This window comes from Seriola lalandi, unplaced genomic scaffold (genome assembly GCF_002814215.2).
Source record: "Seriola lalandi dorsalis isolate HSWRI2012SDOR001 ecotype SW California unplaced genomic scaffold, Sedor1 jcf7180002054264, whole genome shotgun sequence".
NCBI classification, from domain to species: Eukaryota; Metazoa; Chordata; class Actinopteri; order Carangiformes; family Carangidae; genus Seriola; species Seriola lalandi.
This window is the reverse complement of record NW_019524817.1, coordinates 31,838-57,525: the sequence shown is the minus strand read 5'-3', so window position 1 is coordinate 57,525 and position 25,688 is coordinate 31,838. Positions and strand designations below refer to the sequence as shown.

Genomic DNA, 25,688 nt, shown 5'->3' with positions numbered 1-25,688 from the left:
CACTGATTATGACAGTGGATATATCAGTAAGGGAAGGGTCCCACTGTTGCTGTTTATTTCGGGGGGGGGGGGGCCCAGATGTTTCGTGCTACACCACTGGCACGGGAGACTGTTGCCCATTTTAATCTCCATATTTGTGACTCTTCCTCGGTGTGCGTCTCAGGTCAGCTGAGGTTCATCCGACCTACATAAAATATGTGCGCGGAGCGTCACCCCGCGGTAGCCTCGATGAATAGCAACAGACTGAAAAAGGCGAAGGCGCAACGTTTGACCCTTACGACCTTCTGTTGAATCGTGCTATCATGTCGGCTCACTTGATGGTAAGTTACCCTTCAAATTTCGAGTAATTACTACACTTATTACGCTGATGAAGAATTGTATGAAAAATGTACTTTACACCTTAAATGGCAGAGTGTTGGCTGTTACTCAGATGACTGATATCATATGCTGTTGTCAGTATTTTGTTAGCGGACTGACACAACATGCTAAATGTAGCTGATGTTAGCTAAAATATAACTAAAACGCTTTATTAGTCGTCCTAGTTAAACGACCTTTGGGGTTTTTCAATTAGTTTGAGTGTGGCATAAATATATAAATACCTACAAATAGCGGTTAGCTTTTCTTTCACGCCCTTCAACAACTTAATGACATTAAAGGCAACGACTTTATGAATATTTTCATAGACATGTCGCACCTTTTGCGTCTCGTATTCTCTGTTTTAAATGTGGAGTACAGCTGTCACTGTTTCATGTCCGTGTCTATGTTTGTCCGCTCAGTCTCTACACAGATGTTGCCAGCGGTCAGCTCTCCTCCTTGTTGCTAGGCGACCATGGAGCTCCAGCTCGGTGTCTTCTCCACCTCCCCTGCACACGAGACTACTCCTCTACCTCACCCAGCGGTTTTATGATGTGGAGATGCTCCTGAGATGGAAGTCTCAGCTGAAGAGGAGGAAGATTCAGAAGAAGAATGTGTAAGACACATTATGGCTGTCTTGAACCCCCCCCCCCCCCGAGATCCATACCAGTGCTGCTGCTGCTGCTGCTGCTGCTAGTAACTGAAACAGGGTCAATGAAATGAATAGCTGCAGTTCACAGGTGTTAATCTGAGTCTGGTTCAAAGCTATTTTAAATGCACACCTTTCAGTCTCCTAAAACCCAAAAGCCTACAACTGAGTGCACCAAAAAAATCTATCTTTATTTTCAGATCTGAATGTGCCTGTTGCAAGTAAAATTACAAAATGGATTAGAATTGGTTATTTTCATAAGCATAAAATTCTTTAGGCTTAGAAATAATGAAATAATGGTCACGACAAGGTGCTTTAAGCCCAGTCCAGATGCTGTTTGTCAAGCTACTACATCTGTTTGACCATCACTGACTTTTCCCCACTGTCTTTCACAGTTACTACAGCTACACTCAGAGGTTTCATGGGGCATACATCGCAGCAGCATATTATATCTTGAGTATAAAGGGGGGATTTAGGTAAGTACCTCGTTCCCTTGCCTCTACATTGTTTGAATCTATAGATTTATATTTTTTCTGTATAAGATTTAATAGTATTCACATGTATGGTATAGTATTAAAATTGTTATATCATGATAAGACAGCCACTGCTGTCTGAACCTGTTGTTTATGGGCTTAAAATAGTGATTTTCTGCATGAATTAAGGGTTAGGTCATGTAAGTTGACTGTGATTGTGCAGTTTAGTCACATAGGGCTGCAAGTGATGATTATTTTATTATTGATTTCAAAGGTTCCAGGAATCCAGATTGGCAGCTTCAAATGTCTTGTTTTGTTTGAACAACAGTTAAGGAGCTTGTGCTTAAAAGATGATTTAAACAATACATTTATTGCTAAAATAGCTAATTAATTTCCTGTTGAAAGAGTAATTAATTAATTAATTAATAGTTTTTACAATCATGCTATGTTGAAAGCAGCTGGTGTTATATGATCAAACTCACACAGGACTTGACACAATGAAATATCTCATGTGGAAACCAACCAAACTAGGATTTAGAGCAGCAGCTGAGCTCAGAGAGTCTATGTAGCTGTGTAGTGCAATGGTTCCTGCATAATACATTACTTTCTTCTTTTTAACTTTTGAAATGTCAAGTCCCGACAGGCGTAATGAGCGTATACAATCAGCTGGTTGTCTGATGCTTCATGTTTGCAGTTGATGTCGCACCCGTTACTTCCTTTCTGGCAGTTATAAACATAACATGAATTATTTATATACAGCTTTAGTGTTATAGTCATGTCCTAAATGTGCTACTGTGATCCAGTTTTCATGTGACGTCTTGTTCTTTGCACTCAGGTATGTTGATCAGACAGACTGGTTTCGTCCCAACCAGAGGGGAAAGTTCAGTTGGGACTTCATGAATCACAAAGACACACACCTAGAGGAAGTAGACATGAGCTACACTGTCATCAACTACTCAGGACTGCAGAACCTGGGTACTGAGATCCAACTTTTTCAGTTTCTTTTTTTTCCCACCCTCTCTAAATCACATTTCCTTTGCTATAACCTCATTTTCGGTTTTGATTTGTTTTTGTCAAGCACATGAACTGTTAATTCATTTTTAATCTGATTTGTCTTCCTTCAGAGGGGCAGCGATCTTTGAGGACTCTGTCATTACGAGGGTGTTCGGAAGTGGACGATTGGTTCCTGGCCAGGCTCCATATGTTCCAGGACTCTCTGGAGGAACTGGACATCTCTCACTGTCCACGCATCACTACAGGCGGCCTGGCTGCACTGAGGAATCTCAAGTAATTATCCAAATACTCACAATGCAGCCTAGATATGTAACACCTTCGTTGTGTTAAATACCTCCTTCTTGTGTATTATGCGTGTTCTGCAGGGGACTGCGGCGTCTGGACATATCATCCCTCCCCGGGATTTCAACTCCTGGTTTGATCATCATCCTGCTGGAGGAAATGTTACCACTGTGCCAAATCACCGCTAATGGGTATGACCACAACCTGAGGCCGGAGGAAGGAGAGGAGAAGAAACATACACAAGCGCAGAGGTAGTGCGCGGACAGGGACGTGAATCAGAGGAATCAAGTCCTCTGACGCAGCTCTGCTTTGACGGAAAGGGTGGCAACGGGGCAAAGGGAGGTGCAGAGTAAACACCTGTCACATGCAGCAATTACAAGCCAGTTTAGGTTGATCACAGAGAAAGGTTTGAATTGTACTACTGACATCTGCACAAGTCTTCACAACAATCAATAGGATGAACCTTTTATAGGCTCAAATTCCATTGGACAATGACAACATACAATTATAATGATATGAAAGTATGAAAAAGAAAAATGCAGCGAGTGTGGAACAAGAATGAACTACCTCAAGTTTGTTGGATTACTTGGCATTCAAGGCATATGTTATCACAGTCTGCTTGTCAAAGTATGTTATTGTCTCCCAGAATCAATTTGTTGTCAAGAGTGTGCACATTAATGATACTAATCTAAATTTATATCATGTCTCTGTCTCAAACAAATTGCACTTTGTCTGTATATGTGGCAACGGTTTTATTTGTTGTTAAAATGTAAATATGATTGTAAATGTTCTAAATAAAGATTGAATTGTTCAATATTATGATTATTGTAACCTTTGCCTGTGAATTCATAATGCATCTTAAACAAACAATGAAAACCACGTGGCCACACATCACACAGTGGCTCTATTTCTAATCTTCACTGTGCAAGCTTGTGTGAGGAAACTAAAGCCCATAATCCAGCGTGAGCCTTGTATCTGCAGCAGTGTCTGACCCCACTGTGGACTGATGAAGACACCAGTTGGACTGAGAGAAGATGGCGAATGGGGGATGAAGAAATCACTGGTAGTTTTGTACGTGTAGATACAGTAAATCTTCACCGATTTGGTAGCTAAGTTTGAAGTGAATAGATCCCCATATGTGAGTAACATGAACTTCTCATCCCAAGTTGGTGGCATTTGCTGCTTTAAAGTTGGAGGCAAATATCTCTTCTTCAATTTCTCAACATGTTACCTTTATATTTACTAACCGTTTTATTGAATATATAGAAGTTAAGTTGACATTTTACAGAACATCAAGTAATTGGATCTGCGGTAGGAACGATAAATGCCGTGGGAACTGGGTCACGTGAAGCACGGACCGTATTTTTGACGGATCACAACAAGAGGGTCTAGCTGAGTGCTAGCAGTGCAGGGAATACTTGTCGCCACTTTGTTAAATATTGGATATAAATTGATTGTCATTCGGATCCTTTTGGTTAAAAGGTCCCAGTAGACGGATAAATGTCTGATGCATCAGGTAGGATCGTTGTCTGATGTGGAAAATGACTTTTAATTTCGTTGTTCCACTGCGCTAGTTTAGCTAGCTTTGTAGCTAACATGGCCATTTACATTGAGAAATACTTGCTGAAGCACTTGATACGCGGTATTTAACTTTGTCTTTGCAGAACTACCTGAAAGAAAAGAAGAGGAGGAGGTTTCACCCGAACCAGAGGTAAAAAAAAAAAAACATTTTAAACATATAAACATTTTATCTGCAGCCGCGAGATTGTAGCTGGTGAAAGCTAGCAGGTCTCAGCTGGTTGTTAGCTTCTTAAAATCAAAACAAAGCCGTGGTCCGTCACGTTAGTAACACAGATCAACAGGGTTTACTGTGGTTTCACCGCTGCTGAATTTATAATGTGAATATTTCTTTTTATTGTTTGTAGGAACAATCCGACGACAGCAGTGAGGAAGAAGAGGCAGCAGGAGACACAGAGAGTATGTGAAATCAAACAGGACATTTCTGTAACATACGGTGTGAATATATGAATGTGAAATAATACTGTTTTACAGCTTTGTATTCTTTGATGAAATCCTGCAGAATAACGTTTGATTTCTTGTTAGCCAAACGTCAATGCATGATTGCAACTATTTCCAACTTTTTAAGCCACCTTTTAATTGAGGCACGTATATAACACACCAGTGAGGACTAGTACATGCCAGTTCTGTTTGCTTTGCTCTATAGATACAGTGGCCTAATTAATCATGTGAATAAAAATGTATCACTGTATATGAACACATGCTGCCTGCCGTGATATGTGGAAGCCAAAGTGCCACAATCCTCATGATTCTGACTTTGAGTTTGATATGGTTTTCTATCCACATACATTTATTAATCACCCATTCCTTTGATTCCCCCCCCTCATCTGATTCTCCTCTGTGTTCCCGTCAGTGGACTTCCTGCGTAACCTGTTCTCCAGCACTCTGGGCCTCGGCTCAGCAGACAAAGTTCTGGATGACCTGACTCTGGACGGAGTGGCGCGATACATAAACAGCGGCAAATGTGAGTCTTTATTTTTTTCGATTCAGCCCATCCATTAGGGCTGCTCCGTAGTGGATTGATTTTCAGCGTACAAGTTTAGAGTTATTATTGATTTATGTTGAAATTTGCTCTGCATCCATGCAGGTAAAAACATCATCTGCATGGTCGGAGCAGGAATATCCACATGTGAGTATCTCATATCTAATATCACAGAATAAACATTTAACAGTATCATTAAATGTTTTATAATCATTAATTACACACACACTCTCGGTTCGTGGGGAGCCCGTCATTGACAAAATGCATTCCCTAGACCATTACCCCAACCTTAACCATCACAACTGAATACCTTACTCTTAACCCTTGAACAGCCATTTTGGCTTAGTGGGTTCCCGGTTTTCAGACCCTGCTATCACAGTAGAGACCCACACACATAAGTGTATACTTATCTGTGACACCATCTCTCTCCGCAGCGGCTGGAATCCCTGATTTCCGTTCACCAGGAACAGGCCTGTATGCAAACCTGCAGAAATACAACCTGCCTTACCCAGAGGCCATCTTCCAGATTGATTATTTTAAGGTGCGTTAAATGTTTTGCACTCCCTTTGAAGCATGCTGCACTATGTAGCAGTTGTCTTGGGGCCCCCAAAAGGCCTTGCCAGTTTTTGAAATCTGAATTATTAAAATTTTTTAAACATTTATTATATCCTGATTAATCCTAAGTTTAACTATGAAGTGAGTGTGTTGTCACAAAATGTGTCAGTTTTAAGTTGTTACTTAGTTACTATGGCAAGTCGCTAATTATACTCTCTAACAGTCATCTGATGACAATTATTATTTTACATGATTTGAGGTATAACTTTTCTAATCTCCACTGTCAGTACAATAAGATTTAATATTTCTCGCCATCTTGTGTCTCAGAAACATCCAGAGCCATTCTTCGCCTTGGCCAAGGAGCTTTACCCAGGACAGTTCAAGGTACAATTCACTTCCTGCTGCCCGTCAACTGCTGATTAATTGTCTTGTTATTTAGAAAACTATGAACTGCCTCACACATTTTTCTCCTCTCCTTTTATTGGTGTTTAGCCGACAATCTGTCATTACTTTATGAAGATGCTGAAGGACAAGGGGATCCTGAAACGCTGCTACACACAGGTAGGAAAAAGACCCAGCTTTACATTTAAAAAAAAAAAGTCACTTTTTCAGTATTGACATTTACATGTGCGTTTGTTCAGAATATTGACACCCTGGAACGAGTGGCCGGGCTCGAAGGAGAAGATCTAATCGAAGCTCATGGAACATTTTACACATCCCACTGTGTCAGCTTCTGTTGCCGCAAGGAGTACAACCTGGACTGGATGAAAGGTGTCTTTTGGCTTTGTGTGCTTCTACATCAAAGAACAAGATCAAAAGATTGAGTTGGATTTTTTTATGCCATTTGGGATTTTGAACTCCTTTTTCTGCCTTGTAGAAAAAATCTTCTCTGATGACATTCCCAAATGTGACAAGTGCAGCAGTTTGGTCAAACCAGGTCAGTTGATCTTTGTCTCTCTTTGTTTTTTATTTTCGAATTGTTGATTTTTGTTCTGTAAGCGTTTTCTTATTTGTCCTGTATCATTTTAATCCCTCTTCCTAAAAGACCTGCCAACCTTTCTAGACACCGTTTTTATGTCTTTTTACTATGCAAACATGACTGTGAGATAACTGTGTCTTCGTCTATCTCAGTTTCTCTTTGTACCTCTGAGTTCTTTACTTCTCTTCCCCCAGATATAGTTTTCTTTGGCGAGAATCTGCCTGTGCGGTTCTTCACTTCAATGAAGATGGTGAGCACATGGTAGTGGTTTGAAAGTGTGCATGCATGTGTGGAGGGTGTGATGTAACGTGTCTGCAGACATAAACTCTTCTCACCATCTTTATTTACCCGTTAGGACTTTCCTCGCTGTGATCTTCTCATCGTCATGGGGACGTCTCTGCAGGTCCAACCTTTTGCAAGTCTTGTCAGCAGGTACTGCAGATCAAGTTTCTTGTTACTGGAATATAGTGCTGAATGCAGTCACAGCTGCAGTAAATCTGGCAGTACACACTGTCCAGCAGCCAGCGAGACGGCCCTGCAGCATTAAAGATTCAGACTCGAGTCTTGGCTTGTTGACCCGTCTCTGAGGACAATGCAGAGGCCCCACACCCATATTTTGAAACTTACTGTAGATTGATCAGTTGGCCAAAATATTGTTTAAGTAATTGTTTGTTTGTCTTTTCTGTGGTTTCCCCTGTTTTTTTTGTTATTCAGGGTTTCAAAAAGTTGCCCCAGACTGCTCATTAACATGGAGAGGGCAGGGCAGGTGAGCTACCACCACTACATCAACTCTTTTCTGCTTTTATCCTCCCTCTTTTTTCTGTCATAAGTGTGTTTCTTGGATTCTCTGTGCAGCATTGTTGGTGTGTTTCTCTGTGCAGGCCGATCCTCTGTTGGGGTTGCTTGGTTTTGGAGGAGGGATGGACTTTGACTCAGACAAAGCATACAGGTGATACAGAGATGTTGCTGCGTCTCCCCAGCTGCTTCACTATATTAGCTTTATCCTCCCAGTGCAGCCGATATCTTGTGTAAAAAAGCAGATCTTATCTGAATGAATCCAATAGAGATGAGTCAGTCCAACTTACACAATAGGATGATGAGAAGTTTTTAGAATTAATAAACTGGGACAATATTATTAATGAGTTATATTTTGTATATAAAATGTGCATTTGTTCTATATCTGTCACCATGCAGTTTATTTTTGCACCACCAGATGGCGCCAACGCATCACCCACAATGATTATTTAGTGAGAGACTTATTGCTATATGACATTTTTATTTCTTTCCATTTTACTAAATGTAGCTACTCAGTCATTTAATCACTCAGTAATTAGCCAGTTACTCAGTAGTCATCATGACTACTCAAAATTTGTTGCTGACCACGGTGCCAATGACAAACTGTCCAGTCATCTCTGACAAGTAAAACATTAGGAGGGTGAAACTGTTGTATTTGGAAGCGGCAGTAGTTCTAGTAATAGTAACTAGTAGCACTAGTATCTGTGAGTTTTACAAGTGACCGCTTTGACGTTCAAATAAAATGTAACAGCACACTAGAGAATGGAAATTAAAACTACAGAAAGTTGTGCTACAGTCCAACATTGTCATGGCTCATACACAGGGCAGCAGTGATGAAGAATATTTAAAAAAAAAAATAAAATAAAATAATAATCATGTTTTTAAATGGCTACCTATAGCAAAGTGAAATTAAAAATGGGATTTGCATCTGTACTGGGATATGAAGACATGGTGTAGAGCCCTGTCCAGGCTCTAATGGCCTTTCTTCTTCCTTGCAGAGATGTAGCTCAGATCAGTACATGTGATGACGGCTGTTTGGCTCTTGCCGACCTGCTGGGATGGAAGGTAAGTTACACAATCGTCTGTAGGCAGTAGAAGTGTATATAATGTTGTACTTCTTGTCTAAGCACAGTCTGTTTATCACAGAACAATCACACATGATTCTAGGGTAAAAATAGCCTTGGACCATAGTGCAATTAGTACTGTAATCCAGTCTGGAGATAATTAAGCCAATGTATTATCACCGTTTTCCTCACAGGGGTTATTAAAGTTTAACACAGTCTCATCAGCTAGAGCAGAAGCAAAAAAAGTGTGTGCTTTCGAAATGTCAGGGTAGACTATTCATTATTTTCCTGTGTGATGTTGTGGTTTCAAGCCCACACTGTGTAAGGACTTCACAATTTACACAAAGCACAAGCTGCTTTTGACTCTCGTTTTCTTCTGCATCACCAGGATGTCCGCAGTCCATCCTCTGTGTCTCTATGTATTACTCGTGTTAAATAACTTTGTTTTGTTTTTTTTGTCACTTCTCTCCAGGCGGAGCTGGAGGAATTGGTGAAGCAGGAGCACACCAGGATTGACAGTCAAGACAAAAAAGAGAGGTCCTGTGAGAAGAAGGAAGCCGCAGCCAAGGCGAGCTCTGCATCAGTGGCACCAGAACCTAAAGAGGAAGAATAAATAATTAAAATGCCCCTTTTTTTATAAAAGCTACTGTAGTGATGTCACAGTTTGGAGTTAGCGCTTAAAGGTAAAATACGATACTACAGTTTCTGTTTGAAAGTGAGCTTTAACAGGGTCTGTCACACTCTGTTTTAATCTGCGGACATTTGATTCCTCTGAACAACCTCGCATGACATCTGACATCCCTGTAGTTTACGCTTTTGTTTATAACAGTAATTTGCACTTTACCTACATTAATATACTTTCCTTTTTCTTTTCATTTTTTTTTGGCATTAGCGAACATCTGTCTCACATGTATATTTGTTTCTGAGGCAGTTGACTCTATGCATTTTACTGCGATAGACAGTGGCATTGTTGCAATATATCTACATTTGGTAAGTAGGTGGTTAATATCTCCAAAACCTCAGGCAGTGTGATAATGACTTTACACTGCATAAAAGCTGAAATAATGTCTCCAAACCAACTACTGACCACTTCTGATGTAGTGATTTGAGCCGAGCCTTTGATTTTTAGTTCACGCTTCCTCAAAAGACAACAAGGCTATTGTGTATTTAATCTGTCATCTTTTTCCCGCAAGCCAAAAGTGACTTCGTATACATTACATTCAGAAAGTTTTCAGACCCCTTCACTTTTTCCATTTTGTTATATTGCAGCTAAAATCATTTACATTTATTTTTTCCCCCATCGATCTACACTAACATTTTTTGCCAACTTATTAAAAAGGACGTGGACATACAGTAAGTATTCAGACCCTTTCCTCAGCCTCAAGTCTTCTTTGGTACAATGTGACAAGCTTTACACACCTGGATTTGGAGAGTCTCTGCAATTCTTCTCTGCGGATCCTCTCAAGCTCTGTCAGGTCGGATGGGGATCATCAGTGGACTGCAATATTGTTCCTCACAGTCTGAGAGCCCTTTTAGTGCTTTTTTTTTTTTTTGCAAACTTGAAAACAACTTTCATGTGTCTTTCACTGAGGAGAGGCTTCCCCTCTGCCATAAAGCCCAGATCAGTGGCGTGCTGCAGGGATGGTTGTCCTACTGGAAGCTTCTCCCATCGCTACACAGGATCTCTGGAGCTCAGCCAGAGTGACCATCAGCAGGATCTTTTATAGCTTCCCCCAGATCTGGACCTTTACACAATCCTGCCTTTGAGCTCTGCAGGCAGTTCCTTCCACCTCATGGCTTGGCTTATGCTTTGTCATTATGGTGTATTGAGTGTATGATTTTCAAGTCTGCAACGTGACAAAATGTGAAAAAAGGGAAGGGGTCTGAACACTTTCTGAAGGCTTTGTAAGTATCTTATGTCAAAAAAAGAACTTCCTGAAAAATGAACTGAGGTAACTATAAATATGACAACAGGTTAACTGGTTATATGGAACTTTAAAAATGTTTTTAACTAACAGTGTTTTTCATCTTAACCCTCTGCTCCTGTTTGAACCAATATCTGTGATTTCTTTTAATGTTTATGGAACAAAAGATGTTCTCTTAATATTATGGAACTGCAAACTGTACATGATGCACAAAATATAATCATAACTCTTGTCAGGACCTCAGATGGTCCTTAGTTGATAGTTAGATAGTTGGATAGCTAAAGAAAATTAAACAAACATGGAGCTCTAAAATAGTTTGAAACTCTATCTTTTTATTTTATTTTTTTATTAAATTACAAACTAAACTAGTTTGGGATAGCTGTAAGAGCATGAATTGTTGCATTATGAAATAAAAATAAAGGGATGGACACAATAACATGAACATCTGTACAATATTATGGAAGCCAATACAAAAACCCCACAATAAAACTTTGTAAAGTTGATAATGTTCACTTTTGTTGAGACTGGATGAAAGAGGAGTTGATTCAACTATGAGGTCATTTTTTTAAGACTTTGATTAATTTAATTAGGCTTTACAGAAAGTCATAGGACACTGGTTATAATAATCTATGCTGACATTGCACAACCACAAACAGCCATATATTGTTGTACACATCTACTTTATAAACTTAGCTTGACATTAAATTAAATAAGCATCTATAAAAGTTGATGAAAAAAACAACAACATGCAAACAGCGTAACAACTGTCGACACATTTTGATTCACACGTTAATTAATTCTGGCTAATTGCATTTCTCCAACTAATCCCACTGAACCAGAAAATAAAAAAACAGCAGGACCACATTAGTAAGAAGCTCATTGAGAAAATGTAGGTTTTTGGGGCCTTTAAAGATTTATGTAGCATTTACGGGGTTGCGGTCTTCAATATATCGCTGACATCATAATTAATTTCACACTTGCAGTACGTTCACAATGGAAAAGATGAGTGATTTTGCCAAAATATGGTGGGGATGTGAAATTCCACCAGATGTTTAGCTGCAGTGGCATCCGTCATGCTCAGAGTCGGATTGGTCATTTTAAAGGTGCTATAGATGTACGTCTTTGCTATTGCTAAGTAGCATTAACAACTGTTTACGTAATAGTCTAGAAGAAACATTGCGAGTTCAAACTTTATTCTCTACTTGCCAAGAGCCGTCTCCAGCAGTGGAAAGCAATGCTGATGTTGACGCTTGTTTCGCTTCTATTTCTGTCACTTTTTCTATTGAAGTTAATATGCTAACCAACTAGCCCAGTCAGCCCGCGTCCGTGTAGCATCCTGTTTGTCGCTCAGAAGGCGTATTGTAACTTGAAAGACACCACGTTTAGTGACAGAGTAAACATACATCTAGCTCCTTTAATGCCACTCTTATTGTGTATCTTTCCCTTTTAACCAGGCTTAGTGTACTTTATAACGTGCAAACATAAAATATAGTTATGTTAGAAGTGACCTTTTCACAATGTGGTTAGCGCAGAGGCCAGTCATGTTTTTACATGTTTTCCAGACTTTACATTATCTTTAATGTCCGTATAATCTTTTACATAAACAATATTTATGTTTATCTCAATCCAGTTTTGTCTTAATGAGATTGTTGCATCAGATGTAATTAACTAGAGTATAAACAAGACTAAGAGTCTACAGCCATGCTAGCAGCTCTGTAGCCTACTTATGCAGTGCAGTACTTTGAGCTAAATGCTAATGCTAGCTGTTTCACATGCAGTTGAAGTTAACAGGTATGTTCACCATGTTCACCTGCGAGTTAGCACGTTACAAATCGCTAAATAGCACTAAACACAAAGAATAACTGATGACGATAGGATATTCGTTAGTTTAGCAACTACGTCACCATAAACCGAGGTACTGGATAAGTTAAAAATTAGATTTTGATGGTGACAACCCGCCTAGCCTTTCACTGAAAAACATAATCAGCTACTGTCTTGCAAAATGACCAAACTAAAAACAACAGAGATCAAGGCCTGTGATCACAACTTTCAGCTCACTTTTCTTTTAATTCATTGTCACTCGACAAAAGTGATCATTCTGTATCTGCAGGCTAACACACCTGAGGTTGTTGGTTGTATCTGTTCTGGCTTTCTTGTTGCCAGCTCAATTGGTTCCTCCATTGTACAGATCATGGTGTTGGTAGAAAATGGTTTGAACACAAATTGTGGCAGCGCTGCACGGAAATGTCGGCCGGTTAACAACACCTCTATCTGTGGTTTCCTTCAAGACTTTTGGACAGTCAGCTAACTAAACTGCATGTGAGATAAATCACACATCAAGACCCCACGCAGTCAAGAAATACTGAAAGCTCAGTTTAAGTATCTATATATTTCTCCCACAGCTGCAAGATAAAATCTAACACTTAAGAACACAGATCATCTCAGAGCTTGTGGTGAACCATTTTGAGGAGGACCACCGTCTGTTCTAAACTTTGAAGGTTTTTATCGCTCATGGCGTCTGAGCAGAAGACAGACGGTGTTGTGGAGAGAAAAATACAGCCAGATGTAGGTTTTTAGAGAAAGAGTCTTTTCAATGTTCACACTGTGCACAGACCTGGGTTAACCACATGCAGAGTTATGGGGAGGGGAGGGTGATGAAGGTGCAGCCATCTTCACATGAAAACTGAAAGTACATTAAATGCCATCATGGGCAGGATGCAGAAGAAGGCAAACGTGGCAGATGTATAACAGTTACCTGACTTTTGAAATACAAAATATTTCTGCGCATTACACCAGGAAGCTTCTTGAGGATCTGTGTCTGAGGAGCATGTCTGCTTCCTATTTTAGCAGCATTGGTATTTTGAACTCTTAAGCAACATCTGTGAAGTGTGTAGAAAGGAAGAGCTCAAAACAGAAGATTGCAACATGTGGAGAAATTTGCTAATAGTGTAGAGAAGAGAGGGCACGTGAACTAACTGAACCAGCCTGACACATGTAAGTATTAACCATTTTCAAACATATTTTTCTAAGAATTCTACAATTTCTTTGTCTGATTATTGAAAATCTAATATGAAACATTATTTATTCTACACTGTTGTCAGCTCTCAATATGTGATTTACCCACTGATCCGTTGTTTATGTGCATGCACAGTTATACATGCACATAAACGTGTCCAAATGCTTGTGTCCAGGGCAGTTCACAGTCAAGTTAATGGGACGACAGCCATCCCGTGGAGGAGCAGCAGGAAGAAGCTGTCGCTGCTGGAGCAGCTGAAGGGCTGTCAGCAGGCCTGGTGCCCTGGGGCTCCCTGGGATAGAGAAGGGGCTCACGCTGCTATCAGAGGAACACCTGCTGGGGTGAGTTGTCCTCTTCGATACAAAAATCAATTTGGATGTTACGTAACATCTGAAACTGCTTCATTTATTTTAGACAAATTCTTGAACTAGGTCTTTTCACGCAAGTAAATTCTTGACTTTTCCAATATTTAAAAAAAAAAAAAAAAAAAGGCCTTTAAGCTTAGAAGTCTTTGAGATAAATTTACTAGTGAGTGGATTATAGATCTTGAGCTCCAATGTGTTTGTTTTCACACACGTGGACATTTGGTCGAGTGCAAAGACTGAATTATTCTCCTTTTTGCCAAAATCGTAAGCGTCCATGCAGGTTATATTTTACCAAAATGAAATGAAGTCGCAGATTTTTGATTTTGCCTGAAATATACAGTGTTATTATGACAAAAATCCCACAACTAGACCATCACCTAAAATTTAATGGAATAGTGGTCACAGTCTGTTTGTGAAAGTATATATTTCCTTTTAACTCTGTGTTTCTCATTTTTAAAAAGTATTTCTATTTTTTTGTCTCCATTTGTCATCATCAGTCTCTCTACTTTCCTCATCTCCCTGCATGTGCCTTCCCTGATCCTCTCTTTTGCTTCCTCTCGCTCTTTCCTTCATTTGTGAGTAATCCAAGTGACATCATCCTGTCAGCTCTTGGTTAGTTTGCTACTAAAGTTTTCCTAAACTAAGTAACTTTGAGTTTGCAAATCAAACTTACTGCAGGGAAGCCTGTAAGCTTCACTTAAATTTTCTGTAACAACAGAAGTTTTCTTAGCTACCCTGGAAACGGACATGCACGTCTCTCTGACAGTTGCAGTAGTTCCTTTTTTTGTGTAACATCTGATAGGGCAACAAACAGCAGTTTTGGGGCTCAATGCAGAAGTAAGGCAGTTGCATTTGAGGGAAATGACCTTACAAAATGGATATTTCTGCTGCATGGAGAGAAAATTAGTAGAACAAATATGCATTTAAGGAAGGTGACATTTGTTTTTTTTTGGAAGAGTGACATGCAAATAATAACCCAGAAATGAAAACCTCTTAACTGGCAGCAATAAGTCACTGACACGTGAGTATTTCGAACATCCGAGCGTTTGTTTTTCTTTTTGCACATGAACTCTCAGTGGAAAGCTAAGACTTTTATAAATTAATATACAACAGAGCGCTAATGTGAAACTCTGTACGTCATGGAATTTGTATTCTGACTAGTTCTGTTGATTCAAATGTTGGAAGTTGATTCGTTTATCTCTGCTTGACTGGTTCCATGAATGACTAATGGCTGCCGTTACGAATTGACACAGAAATATTTATTCATATAACATCTGCGTGTCTGTATGTTCAAAGTTTGGTGACCTGCAGTAAACTCTATTTTTGTGCACACTGAGCATGAAAGCCACTTCCTCTGTGCGTGTATAAATATGTGTGCTGGTGCGTGAGAGGAACTCTGAATTCAGTTGTAGAGCCGTTAGTTCGCTGTACCTGTGATTGCATGTGCATTGTTTTACCCAAGTAATTGTGTCTCAACAGACTCTTTGTTCTGTTTTAGTAACTGTCTCCAAAAAAAGGCATTGAAACCTATTTTGTACAGTCTCAGTTTCTCAACATCTATGCAGACAAAGCGAAGTATTACTGGACTGATATGACATCTTTGGCTGTTAAAATTAATTTCTATTTTATGAATCTCTTATGCACAATAAAAAAATTATAATATGTAATAAATACATATATCAGTGTAAAAACAGCTTCTGAAGGTTTTCAGACTGCTTACCTTTTAAAAAATGTTAAGCAACAACAATTACGAAGAGTTCAGAAACTCTGCTACTCTGCTTCATCAGGACTGTGTGAGTGTGTTTTGCTCAGATTTCATTGGCAGTGACCTGGTAGCATAAGCGAACTAGTTACTGACTGTAACCTGACTCTGATTCCAATGTTGCTTGGCACATGGAAACACTTGACACCACCTTTTTCCAACTGAACTCTGCCTGCCCTTTGATCCAGTGAAAACGTCACAGACAAAACAAAAACCACGGAAATCTTTAGTGTGAAATATTTAGATTGTTCTAACTTTGTAACATTCAGAGACAGTTTAGCAAAACATGCAAGTACTCTGTTTACCATGTTCACCATCTTAGTTTAGCATGTTAGCATGCTAACATTGGCTAATTAGCGCTAAACACAAAGTACAGCTTAGGATGATGGAATTGGTTTTGTAGGCACTTGGTCATGAACTAAATTACTGGACAAATTAAAATGTTTATCACTAAAAAGTTGGTGCTTCAAACCATCCCATGATCAACTCTGACAGTGGGGATGCTTTTCAGTAATGTTAAACATTGCTGAGATGAACCATGGAGAAAGTCTTCTCCAGGTGTTACACAACCAAATAAGGCACTTAAACTCTTCTGAAGAGACTTGAAGATTATATTTACACAGCTTTTACAGCTGCTCTCCATCCAATCCGACAGAGTTCGAGAGCATCTGTACAGAAGTCTGGAAGAAACTGATCAAATCTTAAACAGCAAAGTTCATTCTTGGCCTTGGACATCGTAAACAAAAACAATCCCAACTCACCCTCCGCCTACTAGCAAGCTTTCTCCATACCTTTCAATTGTATCACACATGTTTCATAAGAAGCTTGAACTGTGATGATGATGATGATTTTCCTGCTGTGAGAAGTTCAAAAGGACTTAGTATTTTATTCTATTTTAAACACATCTGGAAAAGAAACAGCTAGTTGAGAGGCCCTGCCACATTCCAGGTCCACACTCAAATAGTATTAGCCACACAGTCATATCAGCCCTTTGAGTGAAAAACCCTTTACTCTTGGAAAATTACTGTTTACGTGACTTCACATCAACTTGTCATCGTGACTAATTTTCAAGATCAAATCAATTTAATCTTGTTTTTTTTTTCCACACTATTTTATTTTTTTTATTATTATCTGTATGTCCATCCACTTATTTCTCGTTACTCACTGCTCCTCCTCTTGCAGTTTTGTCACCATGTAGCCCGCCACATTTAAGAGAAAACATCTACCTTCTGAACAGGCTTCCGTAACACTTGAAATGAGTCATCGTGTGTGTGTGTGTGTGTGTGTGTGTGTGTCCCTCCAGAGTTTCCTGGTTCTGCGGGACTCTGTGACGTCTCAGCCCAGCCTGCTGTGTGTGTCTGCTGGAGGAGAGAATGGAGCTGTTCTTGATTATAATATCGGAAACAAAGGCACAGGTATGGACCAACTGTATGCAAAAACATAGTTATTTCTGTGTGTGTGTGTGTGTGTGTGTGTGTGTGTGTATGTATTTGCATGCTCTAGTCTGTAAGTTCCTTATTTGTCACTTGAAGTGCTTATTTCACGACTCATTACTTCTGCTAAAACTGGACTAACTGTGACTAAACTGATAAACCGTGGCAGTAGCCTGCAGTGCACCTGCAGAACAAACCAGGGAAAGTCGTTACAGGTGAGGAGCAGGAAATGCTCTCACACACCCTCTAGAGCACCCACAAACTGCAAATTCTGGTTCCTGAACCGGTTAACTTCCTTTACCGGCCAATTAGATCCATGTCCAACCGTGTTACATTTACTACACTGCACACTAATGTGATATATCTAAAAATCATAGGCTGAAGGAAAACGACCTGCAGCAACTCTGCTCAGCATTAGAAAATAATGGACCTCATGGCTACTGATGCTGGTGTGATAAAAACTGATGAGCCTGTCCCACTTCTTCTTTAGAAGTCGCCTCTTAGTGCTTCAAGTTTCCAGGAATGTAGATTTTCTTCTAAGCATTTCAGAATTAGACTAATGCTGCCCACGCTCTCTGTTTCTCTCTTAGTGTTCCAGTTGAATGAGTCTCGTCTTTCCTTCTCTGACTTGGCTCAGCTTGTGTTCTTCTACTCTCTGACCAGGTAAGAACCTGATGTTATCTTTTTATATTTGTTGTGTTTTTAATCTTCCACTTAAACTCTAGGCTTCTCTCTGGAGCTCTAGTAAAAACAGGATGCTGAGCCAATCAGACGAGGAGGCTCATAGCATCTCTTCTGAATGGCTCACTGTGTTCTGAGTGATTGGATTAAAAAATAGCAGATTTCAGGTAAAACACTCAGAGCTGACAGTGACTGCCTTGTTGTGATACCACAAAGTTACAGTCCTGACGTCTCGATTTAAGGCTCAGTTTCTGAATACAGGCCGAGTGCATTTCTCTGTGGACTGAGCGCTTTGATACTTTAACAGTATTAATAAAGAACCTAGACCTGATCTATAATCAGAAAAGACATGGAAATCTCACATTATACAATACGGGACCTTTAAAAAATTTAGTTTTGAATTCATTTGAAAATGTAATCAGCAGTTGGTTCAATCTCAAGGTCTATGCAAATCTCATGAATCTGTTTAACAAATGTATCTTATCTCTGTCGTTTCTTCTTCTGTGTCAGGGATGTGTTAGCCGTTTGTCTGTCAATCCCTCGCTGGATCTACAGCGTAACCGACAAGAACAAAGAACGTCTGTCTCAACTTGAACCCGGTGAGTTATTTAGTATCTGCGTTTATTTGTGTCACATCCTCTCCAAGTAGAAGTATCTCAAAAAAATGCAAAGAGAGAAGTATTTTTGAATCAGTAAACATTTTTTTTAATTTTACTGTTTCGTTTGCTTCCAGTTAACTAATGATAAATAAGCAGTTCTTTGAAACATGTGCTGATTGGCTTGTTTTACACCTCTCTGATTCAGACACTTGGCTCTGCTCACCGCCTGAGCAGCAGACTGATGAAATGACCAACAGGGAGCCAAGCAACGTCATGTGCTCCATACAGGTATGCACTCTCTGTGTGTGTGTGTGTGTGTGTGTGTGTGTGTGTGTGTGTGTGAGAGAGAGAGAGAGAAAGTAAAGAGGATGGTAATAGTATGTGCTTAAGAGCAAAACCGCTCATTTCCTTCTAAATGAGGCAATGTGTCTCAACACCTTAAAGCTGCATGAATCAATATTTTTATAGCGCACACCATTGTCATCAGTGTTGTTTGCAGACACAGCAGGCAACTGTGCTCAGGGAAAATAAACCCAGTTTACACCAGCTGGTGAGCAGCTAAAGAGTCATACTGCTAATGCTAATATCTGCTGGATGTGTAAATAAGCAACTGTTTTCTAACACATTCGCCACCTTTATAAGATGGTAATATGACACAAGACGAGCTAAGACAGTGGGGAAATTTGCTGTGCTACAGCAGCAAAGTGGACAGTAAAAAGAAAGGAAAACTGCAAAATGTCAATATCAAATACTTAAAAACATGATAAATAATAGATAATAATTTTATATGTACAATCCATCTATCCATACTGCCGTCGTGGTGGCAGCAGGCTAAGCCGGAGGGTCCAGACATCCCTCTCTCCAGCAACGCTCTCCAGCTCCCCCTGGGGATCCTGGGGTGTTGCTAGCTCATATGTACAATTAGATATTTAAATATAACAACAATAGCAGCAGATAAGTGATATTGCACAGATGGTGTGTGTGTGTCGCTTATTGAACATGGTGAATTGTAAGTCTTCGGTGCATGTGGACATATGGTATATGTTGTGTTCACACCATTAGTCAATTAATACCTCTTTGAAGCAGAGGTTAGCGATGACTTAAAGCTTCTTTCACACCTCAGCTGTGGTGTTCAGTGTGTCACACCATTCTTTTTTCTTCACTGTTTGTGTACGTGTGTGTGTACGTGTGTGTGTGTGTGTGTTTCCTTAGCTAACTTCCACCAACGGGGCCCTGTGTATCATAAATCCCCTCTACCTTCGTGAACACGGAGATGATTGGCTGACGCACAGGGCGAGTACTACACCGTGCTCCACGCAGCCTTCGAGTTACAGGCGAGAGCGACGCCTCAGCACCACTCGAACGTGGACGGGGGCAGGGTTACAAAGTAAACGGGCCATCTCATTGGACCAGGAGCCCTCTGCTGCCTTTATGGAGAGTTCTGGTAAAGACTTTTGTGGATTCAGTATTTATTGAGAAATTTGCTGCAGCCACTTTAGAGGGCCACGTCACTCAAATGTCAAAAAACATATTCCCTGAAGTGATGTTTGACTGTGCAGTTTTGGTTTTACTTTCCAACATGACCTCCATATACACAGGTTATGAGCTACACAGCATTTAAAAATAATAAAGAAAACTCAACAGCAATTTGTTTATGTAAAAGTTAACAAGAACAATCAGCTGTGATGATTTTTAAGGAATTGCTTGAGAAATGCTCTTATTAGCTTTCTTTCTGAGAATTAGATGAGAACATTGGAACACACACATTTCTGTCTGTGGAATCAATTAGCTCAGCTTAGCACAAAGACTGGAGGCAGGGGAAAGAGCTAACCTGGCTCTGTCCAAAGTTAAAAAATCTGCACCTCTAAAGATCACTGATTAACAAGTTTATCGCATTTTTTTTAATCACTTCAAAAATGAATGAAAAAGAAAACAACACATTGTGGTTTGGGGATGTTAGGTTTCCACAAAACTACAACATGACATTTTTACATTTTTGTGTGTCTGCAGATTTTTTACAGACAAGATATAATGTGTGGCCTTGTCTTTCATCAGCTGTTTCTCATTCTCTATAATGTATAAAGTGCAAGGTGCCTTTTCATAATCCATGTCTCCTTGTCCAGGTCTAACCAGAGCTAGGTCAGCCGATTCACCACATTGCCCCCCGGCCCCGTCAACGCCTGTGGCCCCAGCAGGAGTGGTCCTCAGGAGGCCCAGTCAAGATTCTGCCAGCAGGCCTCCGCACAGAGCAAGTACGGGGAGCCTGCAGCCATCTCCTCCCTCCACCCCCGGAAGTTTAAATTGCGCAGCGTCCGAGCTGCAGTGCCATGGCAGCCCCGTTCCTCAGTCTCCTCACAGGGTGTCCTGGATTGAAGACGGAGTCTGGCTACCGCCACCCAGACCCTCCTCCTTGCTCCAGCCCCCGTCTCTCGAGCTTGACTCGCTGTCAATCAGCAGCATAGAGGAAGAGCAGGACTTCCAAATGCCAAGCCCCACACCCCACCACCCGTCAGCACACCGCCTGGCTGACAAGGTCATACATCGGCTCTCGGCGGTGGGCCAGGCGCTCGGCGGGCTGGTAAGTCAGAAGAAAAGACTGACCAATCGTGTGCAAGAGCTGAGCGAGCGGAGAGGTGGTGCGTTCGCAGAGGCTGTGAAAGGATTCGTGGAGATGACGCTGAAGAGGGGGGCTGATCCCGACGGGGTCACAGGGTCAGAGTTCTTACAGGAAGTGAGGTCAACACTTACATCACTGAGGGAGATACTGTGGGACCTTCCAGAAATCCAGGCGTTGTTGGACAGCATTACAGATCTAAGTGACCCAGCGATAGGTGAGTGAGTTGACAGTGAAGTTTGTCAATAGACCGCTAAAAATGTACATTTCATCAGTGTTCAGAGCCTCCGACTCTTCCTCACATACCTTCTGACCCCCCTGTAGACTCGTTGGTGGAGCTCTCCCTCCACAAGGTGGCTCTGAAGCCCGTCTCTGCCCACCTCTACTCCTGCATCCGCACCTCCCGGACAAATGATGGCTGCTTCGAGCGCCTCCGGAGCAACCTGCGTGTGCTGGAGCAGAATGGGGTGGAGGAGCTGGGCGGGTCAGCGGGAGTTGGAATTCCCGACAGTGTCAGCCTGGAGCGGATCCAGCAGAGGTGGACTGCAATGAATGACGCCTACTCCCCGAACAAGAAGGTGCAGATCCTGCTCAAAGTCTGCAAGAGCATCTATCACAGCATGACTGCTAATGCTAGCTCAGGTAAACTGGTGTTCTTATGATTATTACTTCTCTAGCTCTAGCTATGTCTGGACTGGCACCTTGTTTGTTGATTAAATCCTCTTTAAATTCACATCCTCCTGCAGGTACAGTATTTGGAGCAGATGATTTTCTGCCCTGTCTGACATGGGTGCTGCTCCGTAGCGATGTTGTGACCTTACAGCAAGACACAGACTACATGATGGAGCTTCTGGACCCCACACAGCTACAGGGAGAGGGTAAGGCAGACACGATCACCGTTTCATGCTCAGAGAGTCCGCTGTGGTGGACAGGTTGGCCAATTTGTAAGTTTCCATGGTTCTTGGAGCCGCTCACATGAACTCAGACTAACTTCAAATTTAGCCTAGTTATAACTGAAGTGTTTGTGGGGTAGAAATTTACACATCACTAAATTAGAACAGGTTGCACCACACAAACTAGTTCTCATGTAGTTTGTACTAAATATTTAAATCCAGGTGTAACTGTTGTATAGATAAAATCCCTCCTTTGTTCATTCATTACTCTTTAGACAATGGACACTCAATAGTTTATTCAATAGTGAGCAGTAAATAATAACAATGCTACTAATTCCAAAACACACATATTTCTCTATTTATGCATATGCTTATACTGCCTAAGTTTTAAAACAACTAAACTTAGTGATGGACACAAATAGCTGGTGCATGTAGGTGTAGGTTTGACTCATTTAGTAGATGGTTTCCTACAAATTCGACTGTCTCTCTTTGTTCATTCCCCACAACAACAGGTGGCTACTACCTAACAACTCTATACGCCGCTCTCTACTACATCAGCAGTTTCCGTCCACGGCTTGCAGCCCGTCAGCTCAGCGTGGAAGCCCAACACTCTCTTAACCAATGGCATCGCAGGCGCACACTGCACTGCAACCAGTCTCGTCGCAGCGTGCATCGACGGACCATTCGCAGGCAGATCTGTCGGGTGCAGAACTCCGAGACAGAGACTAAGAGTAAAGAGGAAAGTGGAAGAGAAAATGCTGCTGATGAGTCGCAGCTGCAGACGGAGAGCAGCGCAGAGGCTCTGCAGCCACTGAGAGAGGAGACAGGGAGAGGACAAGGAGACGAGGACCAATCACAGACATCTACTCCAGTATTAGACTGTCACCAGCAAGAGGTAATACAGGAAGACAGACAGGAAGACAGACAGACTCAATGTAGAGCAGAAGAAGAGGACCGAAGAGAATTGCAATGAATAGGGGAGGAAATGGTCTGAGATGAAAAACATGTCCTGTCCTGCTCAAACTCCTCTTGTAAAGAGGTCAAAGAGAGCTTTTGATTAGTGTTACTAACAAACTGCTGTCAGTAAATTACTCCTGTCGCCTAATTCAGGGTTTGCCAAGCTGGGAGTTCATAAATCTAAAGATAAATCTGAAGAGTCAGAAGACGGGTCAAAAGAGAGCGATATTTCTCTCATGACCTTTCACAAATTTTAGCTGTTTTCTTACAAAATACTGAACACTTTTATTTACCTCAGGGTCTAAAACCTTCAAATTAAACATTCAGGGAAGCAGAACTCACTAAACTGGCCTAAACTAATCCAAATTTAATGTCATAGTTGTATTGTAAAGAAGAGAATTGTTTACACAAAAATTTAAAATTTTTTAAATTAAAAATTTAATTTAATTTAAGCTGATACTTGAGTTTTTTATATCTAATAACTGATTTCAGCTCGTTATAATCTGCTAGTCAGCAGCAATTAATCCACATTTTCCTCAGGAGTTTTATCACACACAGTTATTATTTCATTCATAAATTTGCTAAGGTGCCACATAAATTGGAATTGTTTTGTGTGCTGTTTAATTTAAATTAATGTCATTGTAATGTATAAATATATTAATATAAAAATGATCATTTGCAAAGAGAGAAAAGTAATAAAATGAAACATCTGTTTTTGTTGTACATCTTGTTCCCGCTCTCTCTAACACCATTTCCAGCAGCTGTTTTCAGCTCGATAGCGCTGATAAACCGCAGTCTGTGCTTCTCATATATTATTACAGAGAGTAATTTAGAGATCAAAAATTCTAAATCAATTAAAGCAACTTTAACTCTTCTTCCACAGTTCAAGATTGAAAATATTGCTGATGAAATATAAAAACAAAAGTGCTCACAACAGCTTTACAAAGACATACTGTGTATCCCCATTTCAGCCTCTCAAATAATCCCCTAATACAAATGTGCGTCTTTGGACCACAAGGGGGCAGCATTAAACCTCCTGTGAGACTTAACATTTTTATCCTCTTTGAATGATTTACAGTTTGCAGAATGTAAACAGGTTTGATTATTAATTGATGGAATAAGGTAAGACAGAATCAATACTGGGGAAGATATTAAACAGAGAAAAAAATCATATATTACCCTTATTACTAAAAGCACTAAAGAGCTTGAACGCTGCCTTGAACAGAGAGATGAAATTGAAGCGGTCACAGTGTTGCAGTGGAAACATAAGGTTAAAGCCCCAGCAGCATTATTACATGGAGGCGATACAGATGAAACTCTGTAAAAAGTTAAAAATGACAGATGAAAAGGAATTTACAAGACTTGAACAGTCACTTAGAATTGCTTCAAATCAGCACTGAAGAAATGTTGACAGCTGAACTGTAAAACATTAAAGGAGGGGACGCTGCTAGATGTAAAATCTTTAAAGGTGTTGCAGTGTTGGATGAGGCAAGTAGCTGAAGTCGAAACACCTACTTTGAATGAGTTGAATGGCATGTTGATTATTTTACTTCCTTCTCCCCTTTAATATTTCAACTGCACATTTCAGCTTCTACTTCCACAACAGTTCACATTTTAACTGTTATTGCTTGATTTTCTCTCGTGTGTGAAAAATGCTTTATAAATAAAGTTTGCATGGACAGAAGATAAAACAGCAGTTGAATATTAAATTAAATAATAAGCGCTTAAAGTAGTTGAAGTGGCAGTTAAAGTTTAAGCAGTGATAGTAGAGTCAGCAGTTCACATTGAAGCACTTGTAGAACTAAACTCTTGGGTTAGCTTAGCTTAGCTTAGCTTAGCTTAGGTTGACGGATGGAAGTGGATGAAGTTTGTACAAAAAAAATGAAAGGTTGAGATTAAAGCAGAAAAATGAAGCAGATGAAGTGTTAATAGGAAATGAAGTGGCGACATCTTGCCCTTTCATTAGTTTTACTTGATTACAACTTCCTTTTTTTCTTGTAATTTCCAGGACATTCTTTCTATCATATCGATTTTTATTCATCGATTGTGGTGATTTTTTTTTTAATGATTACTATGTAATTAACTGTCTGTAAATTCAAACATTACCCGAATAGTTAATGAATGCACATACATTGAGCATGTACACATGTAAATAGTTATACAGGGGGCCTCTTATGTAAATGTACACACAGAGCTTCATGTACACACACATATGGAAACGTCTCATCGCTGCATTCTAAATGACCGAGCCAATCAAATTTGCCTAATGAGACATCTGGCATTCTGCCTGCATGTGGATGTCAAGCCCAGAAACAGCTGGGTCTTCACACACACACACACACACACACACACACACACACACACATATTAAGACATACACACACAAACACATTCCCTTTTTCCTCTCACACTTTATCAGTGCTGTCAGATCTGCTGTAAGACTGTGAAAGATACACAGTGCTATACGCTGGTTCACACATTTATTGGGCGCACGCACACACACACACACACTAACACACACACAGCAAAAATTTAGGAAGTGTTAAGGAAGGAGTTGTGGTCCAGACTATACTGGCCAGTGAACAGTGTCACCCACTCTCTCTCCCACACACAGTTCCTTCACACATGTGATATATTATGCATACATGAGTGTGTGTAACGCTCTCACCACGGCCATAAATTAGATATATGGCGGTGGTGGCGGCAGGGGGGGTGGGG

General features: G+C 40.4%; 3 protein-coding genes across 3 annotated transcripts; all 3 read left to right on the top strand.

Annotated features, from left to right (window-relative positions):
• Positions 1–259: 259 nt before the first annotated feature.
• Positions 260–3,591, top strand: dmac2 (distal membrane arm assembly component 2). The gene is made up of 6 exons (XM_023405171.2): positions 260–320; positions 777–970; positions 1,399–1,479; positions 2,312–2,451; positions 2,601–2,763; positions 2,856–3,591. Exons 1-6 carry the CDS (start codon positions 303–305, stop codon positions 3,025–3,027), a joined length of 768 nt encoding a protein of 255 aa, XP_023260939.1. The 5' UTR covers positions 260–302; the 3' UTR covers positions 3,028–3,591.
• Positions 3,592–4,140: 549 nt separating this feature from the next.
• Positions 4,141–11,156, top strand: sirt2 (sirtuin 2 (silent mating type information regulation 2, homolog) 2 (S. cerevisiae)). The gene is made up of 16 exons (XM_023405190.2): positions 4,141–4,288; positions 4,437–4,483; positions 4,698–4,749; positions 5,204–5,314; positions 5,438–5,479; positions 5,767–5,873; positions 6,215–6,271; positions 6,380–6,448; positions 6,529–6,658; positions 6,765–6,824; positions 7,061–7,116; positions 7,222–7,298; positions 7,581–7,632; positions 7,748–7,815; positions 8,660–8,726; positions 9,198–11,156. Exons 1-16 carry the CDS (start codon positions 4,273–4,275, stop codon positions 9,336–9,338), a joined length of 1,152 nt encoding a protein of 383 aa, XP_023260958.1. The 5' UTR covers positions 4,141–4,272; the 3' UTR covers positions 9,339–11,156.
• Positions 11,157–12,452: 1,296 nt separating this feature from the next.
• Positions 12,453–24,661, top strand: rinl (Ras and Rab interactor-like). Its single transcript, XM_023405169.2, has 11 exons — positions 12,453–13,644; positions 13,802–14,007; positions 17,097–17,208; positions 17,817–17,889; positions 18,418–18,506; positions 18,712–18,794; positions 19,719–19,950; positions 20,630–21,337; positions 21,445–21,762; positions 21,867–21,998; positions 22,526–24,661. Exons 2-11 carry the CDS (start codon positions 13,828–13,830, stop codon positions 22,984–22,986), a joined length of 2,388 nt encoding a protein of 795 aa, XP_023260937.1. The 5' UTR covers positions 12,453–13,644; positions 13,802–13,827; the 3' UTR covers positions 22,987–24,661.
• Positions 24,662–25,688: the final 1,027 nt, after the last annotated feature.

Excerpts from the sequence above, each read along its gene's own strand:
- dmac2 (XM_023405171.2), top strand. Across the intron at positions 971-1,398 it reads AAGATTCAGAAGAAGAATGT|TTACTACAGCTACACTCAGA; the intron begins GTAAGACACATT and ends TGTCTTTCACAG. Across the intron at positions 2,452-2,600 it reads CTCAGGACTGCAGAACCTGG|AGGGGCAGCGATCTTTGAGG; the intron begins GTACTGAGATCC and ends GTCTTCCTTCAG.
- sirt2 (XM_023405190.2), top strand. Across the intron at positions 6,825-7,060 it reads CAGCAGTTTGGTCAAACCAG|ATATAGTTTTCTTTGGCGAG; the intron begins GTCAGTTGATCT and ends CTCTTCCCCCAG. Across the intron at positions 7,816-8,659 it reads GACTCAGACAAAGCATACAG|AGATGTAGCTCAGATCAGTA; the intron begins GTGATACAGAGA and ends TCTTCCTTGCAG.
- rinl (XM_023405169.2), top strand. The coding sequence starts at position 13,828 with ATGCTTGTGTCCAGGGCAGTTCACAGTCAAGTTAATGGGACGACAGCC. Across the intron at positions 18,795-19,718 it reads ACGTCATGTGCTCCATACAG|CTAACTTCCACCAACGGGGC; the intron begins GTATGCACTCTC and ends GTGTTTCCTTAG. Across the intron at positions 21,338-21,444 it reads TCTAAGTGACCCAGCGATAG|ACTCGTTGGTGGAGCTCTCC; the intron begins GTGAGTGAGTTG and ends ACCCCCCTGTAG.